Source organism: Chrysochloris asiatica, unplaced genomic scaffold (genome assembly GCF_000296735.1).
Source record: "Chrysochloris asiatica unplaced genomic scaffold, ChrAsi1.0 scaffold00027, whole genome shotgun sequence".
In the NCBI taxonomy this organism is placed as follows: Eukaryota; Metazoa; Chordata; class Mammalia; order Afrosoricida; family Chrysochloridae; genus Chrysochloris; species Chrysochloris asiatica.
The window spans coordinates 22,383,647-22,399,281 of record NW_006408545.1 but is presented as its reverse complement, the minus strand read 5'-3'; the positions used below and the strand labels follow the sequence as shown (position 1 = coordinate 22,399,281).

Genomic DNA, 15,635 nt, shown 5'->3' with positions numbered 1-15,635 from the left:
CGCTATGGGTCGGAATTGACTTGACAGCACTTAACAACAACAACATGAGTTGGAAACGGAATCTATGGCACTTAACTTGACAGCACCACCACAAGGCATTGGGCCATATTCTTCACTAGATAATCTCATTTAATCCTTACAACAATGCAACACAATAGATACATTATTATTAGTCCACTTTTATAGGTGTGATGGTTAAGGTGATATGTCAACTTGGCTAGGCCATGATTCTCAGTAGTTTCGCAAATATTATGTAATTATCCTCCATCGTGTGATCTGACGTGAAAAGCCAATTACTTGAAAAGGGCTCGCGGCCTACATCCAATATATATGGATGCTCTGACAAAGCTCACACTGTCTCAATCCTGCATTCAACTTGCCATCCTCTGACTTCTGGGTCTTGGTATGTGAACCAGAGCCTGCTGTCTGACCTCCTGATTTGGGGTTCATCAGTCCCTACAACCACATGAGTCATGAGAAGCCTCCACTCTGGTGTGAGAAACACAGATTTGGGACTTGCTGACCTCTACAACTGTGTGAGCCACTTTCTTGAAATAAGTCTTTATATATGAGAGAGCTTCAAAAAGTTTTTGACAATACACAAGAAGAGGGAGGGGAATGGAAGTACAAGTCAGATGGGAGAACAATTAGGCAGGTCTGCATGGGCTAAGTGGGACAGAGGTAAATAATAATGTATGCACAACCTTGGAACAACAGGGGTCTGGGATACAGGGATGAAGCATGGTTTGAATGGGCAAAAGAGGGGAAATAATGTTAAGATGCTTGGCTGTCTTTTGAATCTTGGTTTCCCTTGTCTACCATTGTAAAATAGACACTTGACGAGGAGAGAAAGGAATAGCCAGAAACACCACTATAGAAAGTTTGTAAGTCCGTCTTCAGTCTATAACTGATTGGAATACGTAAAATGGGGCTAGAACTTGCCCGAAGAAGGAGGCTTCTTGTGGAGCCTTTGCATTGCATAAAACTATAGGAGGAATCCTGAACCCCATCCAGAATCTTCTAAGATGGGAAATTTCCACTTGAAAGGACAAGTAGACCAGCCTGGAGTGGCTAGAAGAACAGAAGATTATTTCTTGAAAGAAAGACTGGCAGGATAAATCAAAAAGAGTAACGGCAGTCCAACTGACTACTACGAGAACGAGCAAGTTGTTAGCTTGGGAGCCATCAAGGCAAGTAGTCAGGTCCCCTCAGGGCAAATCCCCTTCCAAGACTAAGACTCAAGGGGAATACATGAGCAGGCATGTGGTCTGGCTGATGATCACAACGAAGTTGTGAACTAAATCCTACCACATTTGATAGACTCCTGTGAACCCGGGTTGAGACCTGGTTGGCCAGCAGTATGGCAAGACCTGGGGACTCCTGGGCCCAGAGACAGTGACATGGCCACAGAGGACTTGAGCAGTGAGTGAAGCATCCAGCTGATATGAAGTGAGGGGAGATGTACAAGAACACCCATACATCCAGTTCACATGGCTTCAAGGGATGCATGATAAGAACTCGACTAGAAGAAGAAAGAGGAGGAAAAAAAGGAGTAATCTGCTAAAATTTGATAAACTTGACCTATATTTATGGATGTAGTAGCTCAAAAGAGGGGCGAGTCTTTACAGCAAGAATCACCCCCCTCCCCCTTCCCCCCTCCCCCTTCCCCCCTCCCCCTGGAACACAGGGTTGACAGAGATGGGCAACTTAGACATTGGCTACCCAAAAGGGGGGTGCTACAAAGGCAAGAAGTGACTGGCTTATAAGCTTTCAAGGGGGAGCCTAGTTCCAGAGGGCGTGGAGGAAGGTAGAATCTCCACTGAGTGGCTTCCAATCTGTTGGGACGGGGCTGATAAAAGGAGATGGGGATAGGACTCTTGTGGCACAATAGTGAGGGCTGAAAATGTAAAGGTAAACATTTTGTAATAAAAGGAGGGGAGTGGCTGACTTTGCAGTTAAGGAGAGAAGTTCCCTGGGACCATCAAGGGAGAGGAGCGGGAGCGAGACCCTACCCAGAGAAGCCGTGACGCCAGAAATTGAGGCAGAGAAGATGATGTGGAGAGATGGAGCAGCAGGGGACTCTGGACTCAGGGAGGGAGAGGGGCTGTGTGCTGATGGCTGGGGGGGGCAGGCTTGCAGGGTATACTCTTTGGTTGTTTGATGATGCATGAAGGGGATTGTAATCATGGCAATGAAACAAAATAACGATAGGATGAATGTAAAGCTGGTGTTCTCCCATTTAAAATTATCACATAATTCACAATAAAAACTTAACTCTATACAGCAACTTAACATTTCTAAGCCACAGTGTACATGTATATGAGAAGGCTTTAACAAATTGGTGGAAAACTTCCATTGTTCTTTAATTCCATTTTTCCACCAACTTTCTGAAATTCCCACAAAGATTCTGGACCTTAGAGATATAAAGTTAATTATTCGGGGACACACAGCTACTAAATGGAGGCCAGAACTTGAGCCCAGTCAGCGTGCATGACCCCAGAGTAGTTGCTTGCAGTAACTGGTTATGCTGCCTCTGTGAGAAGAGAAACTGTCTAGGGAACAAATCGATCTCAAGGAGCACGAGCCATCTGCTTGCTCCCCCAAACAAGCCTCTCCTTCCTACCTTTAGTGCCTTAGAGCCCACGGTGACTCCTGTCTGTAACATGCCATCTGCTATGCCCAATCGGTCCATGTTCAGGAGGAAAGGAGTCACCAGAGTGACAAATGTGGCTCCTGACCATTTCTTGAGAAAATTTAGAGCCCACGTTTCAGTGGATCCACCAACATTATCAAGGATAAAATCAAACCTGCAAAGGAAGAACAAAAACAAAAGCATCCTCCTCAGGCCCTTCCATGATGAGCTTTCTTCCCCGTCATTGCCAGATGACTATAGTGACAGCTAATCAGTCACCATGCAACATGCTATATCCAATGAGGGTGTGCAAAGAGGAGAAACAGCCACACTCACCCACTGGGTCTCTGGCTCTCCTCCAAGGTAAGGCACATCTGACTGTCCTTGTCTTGTCATCAAATTATATCTTCTAATACCTTAAGAATGACTTAAGCAAGTGGTTTCAACTAAGGCTGATTTTGCCCACTACCACCCCTGAGGGCAATATGCAGAGCCAGCTTTAGTTGTCACAACTAGAGGAGAAGGGGTGTTACTGGCACCTGGTAGGTAGAAGCCAGGGATGCTGCTTAACATACTACAAAACCAAACAGCTCTCCACAACAACAACACAATTATCCAGCTCAAAATGTTAATAGTTGAGAAACCATGGATAATAAGGTCAAGAAACCCTGACTTATGCTTTGCAGAAAACTGCAAAGATATCCATTGATCTAAAGCCAAAATGTTCTTTAGTGTACATGTATATACTTGAAAGAAAAGTAGATACAGCTCACTCTGTGGTGCAATGACTTACCTACTGGCATAGGTTAGAAGCCCTGGTGGTACAGTGGTTCAGCCCTTGGCTTCTAACTAAAAGGTTGGTGGTTCAAACCTATAAGCCATACCACACACATTTAAAAAAGGGGCAGTTCTACTCTGTCCTAAAGGGTTGCTATGTATCGGAACTAACTTGATGGCAATGAGCTAAGTTTTCAGTTTGAGTCGTGCTTGGTATATTGGGACTCCTAGCCAAATGATTGGGTGGAACTGTGCAAAAAAGGTGCCCATGGCCCACAAATGGGATGGGATCGCTGGGTGTGAGATCATGAAAACAAGGTGTATGGCACTCTAATGAGGGGATTAGTTAGTTCTGTTCTCCTGCTATATTTAAAAAGAGAGCCAATCCCAGAGCAGAAGAGGGACCTCACTATCACCAACCAAAGAAAGCCAGGAGTAGAATGTATCTTTTCAATCTGGGGTCCCTGTGCTGAGAACCTCCGAGACCCAGTTCAAGACAATGAGCAGCAGCAGCAGGGAAACAGCAGCAGCAGGACCAGGAAACTGGCAGAGACAGAGCAGTGGACTGCTCCTGTAAAGATTTACAGCCTTGGAAACCCTATGCAGGGTCGCTATGAGTCAGAAATGACTCCATGGCACATAACAACAACACTTCTCTAAAACACCCTGTAATTGTGAGTATTGTCTTGCGTTCTGTGTAGCCGTTGTAACAAATGATCGAACCCAGCAGAGAAGTAGAGAGTACTGTGGGAAGGATGACTGGTGTCAGAATTGTTAAGAAGGTCAGAGGCTGGAGGTTTGTCTGCCCTCCACCTCACAGGGGTCAGCCCTGGACAGACACTGATGAGTCTCTCTCTCCTGAAGTTAGATAAAGTCCGATGCTCCTTCACATAATTTTTTGCATGCTAGTCCCCCTTCCACAGTCTTACAGAATTCATCTTCCTCACAACTTAGAACGGGCTTCTATATTTTGGCCTCATGCACAGCATCAGAAAAACACATAAAAAGAAATCAATGGCCAAATCAACAGCTGTTCTCAATCTTCAATGCTGCTCCATCATGCCAAAAATTCAGTTATAATCAAGCCTGCAGAAACTGACAGACATTCAAACTCTAAAATCCACTCAAAAATGGCTATAACCACTGTTTTCTACTGAAAGGGATAAAAGCGCAGTGAAGCTTTTTACAGAAAACAAAGATCTTTTTCAAGAATGCATGCTTATAAATTAAGCACATTAATAGATGAATTCCTTTTTTGTAAATCCTTTTCCCTCTTCCAAATTCATGTAGATAAACTCAAACATCAGAGTTCTAAAACCAGTTCAGGCCAACTTTGTGGATCTTAAGTTTTTCATGGTATTAAATAAAGAAGGACAAATACATATGGAAGGGCATGAAACTCAGGAGAATGATTTTACTAGATGACCAGTCTCCTCATGTTTAAAGTGCCTACTTCATTCCAAAAATCAGAATAAACAAATACAGAGATCCTTATTTAAAGGCGACTGACAGGCAGCCTGGTCTCATGGAACAGGTACAGCCCAACACATAAGTCTGAGACCCGATTGTAGACCCAGCTCTCACGATGAATAGTTGAATGACCAGGACTCACAAATCCTCTACCCCTCATTTCCTCAACTGTAACATGACAGGGCTGAACTGAAGGATTTCAAAGTCCTTCCCACCCAAAGGTGCCTCAGAAGAAAAGCCTGGCAACCTACTTCTGAAAAATTAGCCACTGAAAATCCTGTGGAGCACAGCTTTTCTCGGACACCCAGAGGGTGATCATCATTTAGGGTCAACGCGATAGCAATTGGCTTGGTCCTGCTCTAAAATTCTAACATCCAAAATCGCTGCTATTTAAAAGAAGGAGGAAACTTATTCTACCTGGAGGCCAAACTACAGGTAGAAGTTACAAATATCAATTTTATCTAAAGCTGTCCATAACAAACCTAAGGCAGACCGAGTGGGGTGGGATGACCTTGGCTCCAGGTGCAGGTTGCTATTCTTAGAAGCACCTGAAGAAGCCTGATCTTGGAGACCTGTGGTGTCTTCACTTTCACAAGGCCCAGAGAGACCTAGGTCGCAACACAAAGGCAGGAGGGGAGCTGGCAAGATTTCTGTATGGAGTAGTGCTATGCTTCACATATGCCAAGTGTGTTCTTGCCATGGGGCCTTTACATCTGCTGTTATCTCCATCTAGAATGATTGTTCTTATCTTAGATTTCCTCAATAGTGAAACACAGACTTTATTAAGTTCTATATGCCAAGTTCTGTTCCCCGTGGTAAGGATGCAGCAATGAGTAAAGCAAACCAAAACAAAAGCCTCCCAGTCTCATGATTTGCTCCTACACATCACTGAGGCCTCTGCTCAAATGTCAACTCCTCAGGAAGACATTCACTAACCACCCTTTCTATAGTAGCCTCTCCCAATCACTGGTTCTCTACACGCTTTCTCTACATCAACTGTCTTCAAGCCCTTACTACTAAAACCTCCTCAATGAGAATATAAGGTCCATGGAAGTGGGACTTTGTCTTGCTCACCCCTGTATCCTCATACCTGACCTAAGAAGATATTCCATAAACAGCTGAATGAATAATAAGTTGGCTAGCTGCTTGGGGGGGGGGGGGGCACAGCCATAGTACTGCTGGGATTTGGGGGTGCTTGCTGAGAAAGACAAGGCAGAGTCAAATGGGGGTTTCCATTTTCTTTCAATTACTCATTAAAATAAAGTTCTTGCTTCTGAAAATGAATCAACAAATGGATAACCTTTGAATTAGAAACAGTTACTTTCCAAATGTCCTTCAGCTTTCCCCTCAGCTTCAATTTTTGTCTTGGCTAGATGAAAACTAGATGAGTAAGCAGTCCCTCGATTTCTGTCCTGAGCTACAGGATCATCAGAGCCTGAGAGAATCCTTCAATCTGCTTCTATTCAGCACACATTAGGTCACAGCACAGCCTTCAGATATGAAGAATAGCCGGTGTTCCCATTACCCATATTTATACTTACTTTGTTTCTCTGAAGCCAAAACACTGAAAGTGTGTTTAGTGCTAACCAGGGGCTTTCATGTGCTGCTCTATGTACTTCTGTGATGACAAATGCCCCAGAAGAGAACACACTTCCAATGTTTCCTTCAGATCTCTTATTACAAACCAGCAGTAAAGCTAAACTAAAATTAGCAAATGACTATCTAAGCAAAATATCTTCCTGAGTGCTTTTCACAGTGTGTCACTGTGCTCTTATTAAACCAGAAACCCCTCTATAGGACTCTGAATGACACGGCATGTTTTTATAGATTCTTCTCTATGATCTCAACATGACAAACCACCAAACCATCTCAGGGTCTTCATTACCTACTGCCCTTGTTTCCCTTGTCCCAGTGGGAACATGGTGCTAATACATACGGTTTTAAGGACTTCAACTGCTCTTCTACGGTTCCCGATTTGTAATCAATGATATCATCTGCACCAAGCTTCCTGACAAGTTCACTGGCATCCTGAGAGCAAACTGCTGTTACATGAGCACCCCATGCTTTCACCACCTGCCAAAAACAACCAAGAAGGGAAAACTAGGAAAACCGGCTGTACTCTAAAAAATGGTTGGCACCATGTGTACCTAGATCAGCTTAGTCTCCAGAAAGCTCTATGGGCCTTGTTTTGACAAGAACTATAGGAAACTATTTGTCAGAGGCTTGTAAAAATGATCAAACTTTTATTCACCAAGAAAATCTCAAGAAATTAATCTCATTTTCCCTGAAGTAGATAGCCAGTAGCCATATTGTCATGACATGCTAACCAATCCACTCAGAGAACGGCTCAGTGCCTCACCAGCATCAGAAGGGACAAGAGTCAGCAACCTTAGTTACTGCTCTCAACGATGACAGAGGTAAATGGCAAAATAATAATAATAAGGGCACAAGGCCTTTGGAAAATGACTATTTTAAATGTGTCTAGGACATAAAAATGAAATACTCGTTCATGTGTTAATACAGTCTTGAGTTAGTGCATGAAAGTAATCAGTTATCAGGAATAATATAGTAAAATAAAAGTGAATTTTAAAAGAGAAAGAAGAAAATAGGGGCATTTTATTTTCAAAACATGAATCAGGTCCTCTCCTTTAGAGTGAAAAGACCTAAACAAATGACTCCCAGGATTAAAAAGGCAGATGCCTTACATTCTCAAATAATAAGGAATAATTAGATATACACAAAAAGGGTAACTAAATTCTAATGCTATTCAGATAAGTAGCTAGAAGGCACCCCTACTTCAAAAACTGCTTTAATTCTTTTCTGTAATGGCAATTTCACAGAATTAAAGGGCATCGTTTTCAACTTAATTTGAGAATAACTATTTAAAGTTCACCAAGCAATTTTTGTACTGATAGTTATAGCTTATAAGAGACCAGCTGTTTTCTCAATGGGTTAATGTGCTGGACCGTAATATTGGTTTGAGCCGCAACATCGGCAGTTCAAGATCACCAGCCGTTCCTTGGAAACCCTATACACAGTCACTATGAGCTGAATCGACTTGAAGACACTTAACAACAATCCTAAGTAACAATTTCTTCAGCTTCCTTAATTGAAGTAACAAAAATTCACCACAATGTACGGGATCTATGATTGTTTTATCATGGTTGAAATCCCACTCCCTGGTACTCTTCAGTGCTAAATAAATATCTGTTAAGTAAAGCATTTTTAAACCACTCATAATTTATCTCATTTCTCACTTTCAGAAAGCAAGAGTTTATACCCTAGAAATCTGAGGGGAGTCCAAACATTTATGAATAACATCACCTATAGTTTATTATGTTTATGAATGAAAAACAAAGTAACTTGAGATTAATGATATGTTCTAAGTTAATTTTTTATATTGTGTGAGGTAAGGTTCATTGAGATTCATTTTATAAAATATATAAATATACAAACTGTCCCAGCAACATTTGTTGAAAAGACTTTTCTCTGACTTAATTGCCTTTCCCACACTTTGGTCCAAAGTCAATTGATCACTGATCTATATCCCTACGCCAATTCCATTCTATCTTGATTGTATTAAGTCTTCAAATCAAACAGTGTAAGTCTTCAAACTGTTCTTCTTAGTGAAAAGTATTTGGCTATTACACTTCCAAATAAATTTCAGAATCAGCTTATTTGTTTCTTGTAAAAAAGCCTGCAGCAATTTTGATGAAAAACTGCGTTGTGTTTTGACATTGGTTGTTTTCCTTATCAACTACAATGTTCATCCACCTGCACTGCCCGCAGTCTTTCTCCCTAAGAGCTTTCCTACACCTGTTATGCAGGACACCAATGGGCCCACTTAGACGCTAAAGCACTGGACAGGCTAACACTTCCGCTACATTAGAAAATTCTCCGCTTAAAAGAGTGGTGAAAGTACAGTGCATTCACCACACCTACCTCTTAGCTTTTAAGGAAATGTGATTTATATATTAATGTCAACACTAATCTTTCTCAGTCACAGGATAAGGATATTATGTTACCTGTACGGCAAAAGTCCCAACTCCACCAGAAGCACCCAGGATTAAAACACTACAATGTAAAAGAAAACACAATCAATGATAACCTTAAGCAAATATAACAGGGAAAAACAAAGAGGAAGATTTCAACAGATACCTGGCTCAAAGATACACAATCTTTAAGAATAAATAGTCATTCAGCTACCCAAGATTGTTTTAAAAGAGGATTTTTTTCTCTTATGTTCACCAAGAGACTATAAATGCTTAAAGTCAGACATTCTATGAACTCTTCTTTACCAGTTATTATTTTTTTTCAGTAGCTCACATGGAACCTGGCAACATCTATCTGCCTTAGGATTTTTCTAGGCGAAAACTGTGTTGTCGTTAAGTGCTGTTGAGATGGTTCCAACTCATAGTGACCCTGTATAGGATTTCCAAGGAGTGGCTGGTGAGTTTGAACTGCCGATCTTGTAGTTCAAAGGACCTTGCAGTCCAGAGCATTAACCCACAGCGCCACAGCTTCCTCTTTAAAAGGTCCTTTTTAGTCTGTTAGAATAGACCCAGTTGCTCCGGCAGAAAAAATCACATTTCTACCAAAGTGTCCTGTTTACGCGCTTCAACTTTGATACATATCTCAATTTGGCTTCCAGTCAAAGAAGGTAAATCTACCTATCAGCACAAACCTCATTGTGCTCATGTTTAGACCATGTTTACTACTACCCTCCTGCTACCCTACACAAGAGGTGCTTAGCTTCAGTTTATGGATGAGCTGGGCTTGACCAATGTCATTCCAAGGGGTAGTGAATCCTCCAGAAGTGAGAATTCCTTGAGATAACATGCAAAATCTACTGGGATTATACACTTGCACGATGGAGAGGAGAGAGACCTAGACCTATCTTGAAGTCCCAAAGTTTGTGACCCAAAAGATTTTTTGGCTAAGAAACACTACTTTACAAACACTTACTTTTTTCTTCTTCTTAGAATTAAGCTAGGCCACCTTGGACTACATGGGTACAGGTCTCCAGAAAATTGTTTTTACTAGATTGTTAATGTAATGAATCTAGGCTCAGGGACATTATAAAAAGTGAGTTTTTAAATAGTTGATGCTACATTAGCTAAGGAAACATTGTTGAGTGGATTCATCCTGAGAATTCTCTTTAGGAGTGCCCCAGGAAAACACTGGCCTGAGGACTAAATGGCGGGAGTAGCCGTGCTTTTATTTTTCTGTCACTCTGGGTTTGGTTTTGGTTTGGGGGACATTATGGAACTATTGATTGTGAGTTCCTCTTCGATTCTGCTGCTAAAAAGTCCCTCTCTCTGGTAAATACATACACTGGTCTTGTCTACAACCTTACCTCTACTTTGATTCCATTTGTTTCTATCTTACCCAAATCACAGAAGGCAGGCTGTCTCCCTTTAGATCTTCGAAGTCACTGCTAGCATTTCTGAAACCACTATTTATTCTGAAATTAACACCAGTAAATATGAGGAGGCTTCAAAACGTGTGTGGGACAATTCCATTATCTTTTCATTTCATTTTTCCATTAACTTTTTAAAGCTCCTTCATATAATTAAAACAATTCCTCCTGCAAATTCTTTCTAGAAGAATTAATTTTAATTTCACGGAATTATAACTTGTGAATATTTGTAATTTTATAAAATTTTAAAGATAACCTCTCCGAAACCCTTCAATTCATACACACATGTTTATAATTGGCTGTGTAGGAGTCCAGAGGCCTGGTGTGGCATTATAGGATAAACACTGGACCACAAGTTTAGTTTGAACTGTAAGGTTTGCAGGTCTGCAGTTCAAACTCATCAACACTTAACAACAACAACGTGTAGGATAAGCATTGGACTGCGAACCACAAGGTTGGCCGTTCAAGTCCACCAGCCACTCCACAGGAGTAAGATGAGGCTTTCTGTTCCTGCAAAGATTTAAAGCCTCAGAAACCCCACCCAGGATCGTTATTAATTGGAAATGACTCTAAAGCAACTTAACAACAACAAAGTGCTTCCCAAATAGGAACAAAACATTAAAATTGGCTCATAGGTCCATCCAAAATTGAATTCAGCTACGAAATACTTCAGTCTCTAGAAATACCAAGTTCAGAAATGTAACTAGTCAAACTCTCATTGAAGTTCTCCATCTAATCTTTATTTCAACTTTTTGATTTTTCCTCTCTATTTCTTGAACTAAACTCTGTACCTCAGCTATCTTGGTCCTGACTCTTTCCTCAAGAAAGAGTCTGCACATTGGCCCATTCCTCCAGGTTTGAATGCCTTCACTGCTTGCTAAGGGCTCCTTCCCCTTGAAGGCCTAAGTCCCAGCCTTCTTCCACTATTGAAAGTGCCCCTATACCTGATAAGTAAGCAGTCTATTGGGTCAATTGTCATATTGTTTTAACTTATAAGCACACATCCTGCTTATAAGCAGATCTGTTAGATAACTTTTAAGTGCTCAGGACAAAGACATCATGCTAGGTCCAGCAGTGGGCATACTACCCAAAATTTAACAGATGCCTGATCAATGTTCTTTATTTTTTAAAAATAAAAAATATATCATCCAAATCATTTTAACTTGCAATCAAGTTGCTATCACCTCAAGTGAGGTGAGTATATAAAAGACTGTACTGAAGTTTCTTCCAGTAAAGAAAAGCTTGAATGAATTTTTAATTCTCTTTGAGAATACTGGATTAAGAGGCTACCAAATTCTGGTGTGGTGCTACAGGATAAACATTGGATTGCTAACCCCAAGATTTGTGGTTCAAAACCACCAGCTGCTCCTCAGAAACCATATACAGGGTCACACTATGAGTTGGAGCCAACTCAATAGCATTTAACAATAACAGAATACACTGATTGTCACTTAATCACTTCCCAAATTCTTTTTTTTTTTTTTAATTCTTGGTCCAAAGGAGCTTCATTCCCAGGTAAAACAGCACAGGAGTGTGAAGAGGGCATGGTTCTACAACAATAGCTTCAGTTCCTGACACTGCCACTTGATGGCAGCCCAAAGTGCACAACAGGCAGTGTGCAGGCTGGGTGAAGTGCTTAGGCAGATGCTCTGGGTACCTATATCTCTCTGTCCTATAAACTCCACGCATGTACTTTTCTTCAAACAAAGTCTGAAAAAGAACAGCAGGCAAAATAGATTCATATACCAGCAACAGCTGGTGGATCCTTTATCGTGTGAAGTCCGGCTAGAGCTGAACCTTTTTTTTTTTTTGTGAATTGAGAGAAGGTTGACAGAGCAGATCATCAGCTGTACATATCAACAAATTGTACATATTGCTTCACTGCCATGATTGCAATCCGTCCATGTAATAACAGTAATCCCACTTCCTCCCTGTGGATCTTCTATTCCATCCTCCTCCCCAACCCTACTCAACTTTGTCTTTAGGGAAATGTCCTTTTGATTAAATGGTTGAGCAATCCATGATGAGCATACCTTACTAGTGTTGTTTACCTAACTTGATGGTACTTAACTGACTTGAAAGACTGACTTGATGGCACTTAACAACATACACCTATCTACCGCTTGGCTGAAAACTAGGCCATGAGTGTAATTTCCATTCCAGACCTGAATGCTGTTTGAGGGCTGTAGTCTCAAGTTCTTCCAGTCTCTTTCTGACCAGTAACCTGTTCTTTATTATAATTTTGAGTTTTAGTCCACATTGTCTCCCATTCTATCCAGGACCTTATAATGTTATACCTTTCAAAACAATTGGTAGTGGTAGCTGGGCACCATCTAGTTCTCCTGGTCTCAGAGTAGTAGAGGTTAATGCTCACATGTTCCATTAGTCTACAGGACTAATTGATTCCAAGCATCTTCAAACCTCATCACTCTTCTTTCTTCTATACAGAGAGAGCCCAGGAGTTGCACCTTAGATAGTTGCTCATGAGTTTCTATGATCCCATTCGCTGCTTACCGAAGTAGGATGTAGAACATTGTCTTTGTGTACTATGTTATGCCAACTGACCATGGTGTCCCCTGAGACTATGATCCTGAGCCTGCAGGCCCAGCAACTGGTTGAACAATTATTCTTATCACCTTCAAAGCACTTGCAGTGCAAAGGAAAAACACTGCTGTTGCTTACCCCGAATGGCCTTTCATTTAGGAACGCCACAGTTGGGATACTTTTTCTCTGATTTACTTTTATAATGGCACATTTTATATCTATTTTTTATCTCATTAAAGTAGAAGTCAATATGTTACAGGTAGTCCTATGGGATTTTGCTCTGATGACTTCCTGGTAAGTGGGTTGTGATAGAAGTTGAATACCTTTTTTAGTTTGTTTAATTTTTATTATTATTGCCTTTTATTATCAGTATATTTATAAGTCTAATCTTTGAACACCTGGGAGGGAACATGTGAGAATGATAATATCAGCAAATTATGCATTATAACACAATATGTAGTACATATTACTAAGATGCTAAACAAACAAACAAACAGTCCTACACATTGACTGTGGTTTGCTGTAACTCGAATACGTCATAAGGCAGGGAGGGACTACCTGTATAGGGAAGAAAGGAGTGCATATTCCTTACTAGTTTACACAGAGTCAGAGTCTAGGAACTACCTGATTTGTAAAGACTATCATTTAGAACTGCAAAGAATTTTAAGTACAATCTTCTCTTACAACTGAAGTCTACACATAGAGCTTCTTTAGAAGTCAGTAGGAACTGCACTTGTTATTGTTGTTGTTAAGCGTCATCGAGTCGGTTCCAAGTCATACTGGCCCCGTATAGGGTTTCTGATAAGTGGCTGGTGGGTCTGAAATGTCCATCTTATGGTTAGCAGTCCAGTGCTTATCCTACAGTGCCACACCGGGAACTGCACTTTTGTACATAAATGAAAAACTGCGGGAAAGAGTGGATGGTGATTATACTACACAGGTATTCTCAAACTCTAAAGTCTAATTTTTTTTTTTACCCAACTCTGAATTCTCCTTAAACACGTAGTAAAATAAGAAAGCAGTTTTAGCCTCTTTCTCATGACTGAGTCACTTTTTATTTAGCATTTGGGTACCTAAGTCTTCTATAATCACATTTTTCAGTATTACTACTACCTTGAAAGATAAATAATGCCTTATTTTACTTACAAGTGAAAAATATATGAAACACACCATAAAACAGCAGGAAATCCAGAAGTAGGGAATCTTCTTTCAAGTTTCCATATTCTGGCTTAGCCCCAGGTATCTTTCAGTGCCAGAATTGAGTATGTAGAGAACTGGGTTCCAGTCCCAACTCACTCACTAACTGAACCTGTTGGCCTCAGATTCCCCAGCTATGAAATGATAATCACAGAGGTGTGCTCTAGGATTCAGTATAAAATCAGCAGCAGCATTTCAGTGTAATTTATGCTTATATGTAGTTTCTCGACCTTTCTAACATTGAATTATATGACCTTTATGGTTCCCCTCAGACCACTAACTTGGGAGTGAGGGAGGGAGGAAAGAGCATTGGCAATCACATCATAAGATTAGACTGCCATTTATTAAATCCTAATGGCTCTGGGAGCGTAGTGGTTATGAATCGGGCTGCGAACTCCAAGGTCAGCAGTTCGAAACTACCAGCTGTTCCGTCGGATAAAAATGAGGCTTTCTGCTCCCGTAAAGATTTACAGTCTTGGAAACCCTATACAGGGTCGCTATGAGTCAGAACTGACTCCACGGCACATAACAACAACAATGGCTTAGAAAGGAGCTCTAGTAGCGTAGTGGTTACAAGTTGGACTGCTAACCTCAAGGTGAGCAGTTCACAACTACCAGCCATTCCACAGGAGAAAGATGAGGCTTTCTTCTCTCATAAAGATTTATAGCCTCAAAAACCCCATACAGGGTGGCTGTGAGTCAGAACGATTCTATGGCACACTACCATCACCAGAAAAAAAGATGACTCACATATGATTAAATCTTCCACCAGTAGAAACAAATGGTCTTTAAGAACCAAGGATAAATGATACGTGTGATCACAGTGACAAAGGCAACTCAAAAGACTGGGTGAAAAGCTTAGGGGGCAGTGCATTTAAAATAATGATGGGAAAACAATTCGGAAAAGGAAGCAACAGTGGCAGCACAACTAGAAGAATGCAATCAACATTAATTAATGAATTGCACATGTAGAAATTGTTGTTAACAGTGCACTTTTGACTATGCATGTTTTCCTCAAAATTAAAAAAAAAAAAATATTATTAAAGAAAATATTTCATCTCATTTTTTAAGCTTCACAGTAATTTTAAATCTGAAAAAAAAAAAAGGCTGAATGATAACAAAGTATACCATACCCTGCTAAACGTACTCCCTACAGTGAGTGAGACACTAAATCTGAGTAAGTGGAATAAAAGCTACAAAACCAACCAACCGTCAGTCAGACACCCTCAATCTCTCTGTCCCCTTCTTCAAAGGCATAGTAATTCAAATAGACCTGCCCAGTTTACAGAAGAGTTCATGTGTAAATCAGTTATTCAGAACTTTAAACACATTTTCCCAAGAAAATGTTGGCAAAATGCCCTGGGTAGCCATTTATAAAGGTTTAGCTAACCCATAATGAACCAAGAACCTCATATATAGTATACCAATGTTTCTGTGGGAAAAGTATTCAGAATTTCAACTATGAATACTGGGAGCACATCTCCCCAAGTGGATGAGGCATTGAGAACTGTCCTACATCACTCGGTCTTTCAGTCTGGTGCAGAAGCAAGTAGTGGAAAGGATACTTAGGATGAGCAGCAATAAGGTGGAGGAGAG

General features: G+C 40.8%; 1 protein-coding gene across 1 annotated transcript in view; it reads right to left on the bottom strand.

Moving 5' to 3' along the window:
- The window catches only part of RTN4IP1 (reticulon 4 interacting protein 1), a 54,239-nt gene that overhangs the window by 18,371 nt on the left and 20,233 nt on the right, over positions 1 to 15,635 (bottom strand). Inside the window, exons 5-7 of the mRNA XM_006839958.1 lie at positions 8,905 to 8,953; positions 6,816 to 6,952; positions 2,624 to 2,807 (exon numbers count right to left, since the gene is read on the bottom strand). Coding sequence (XP_006840021.1) covers positions 2,624 to 2,807; positions 6,816 to 6,952; positions 8,905 to 8,953 — 370 coding nt within the window. The remainder of the gene's footprint in view (positions 1 to 2,623; positions 2,808 to 6,815; positions 6,953 to 8,904; positions 8,954 to 15,635) is intronic.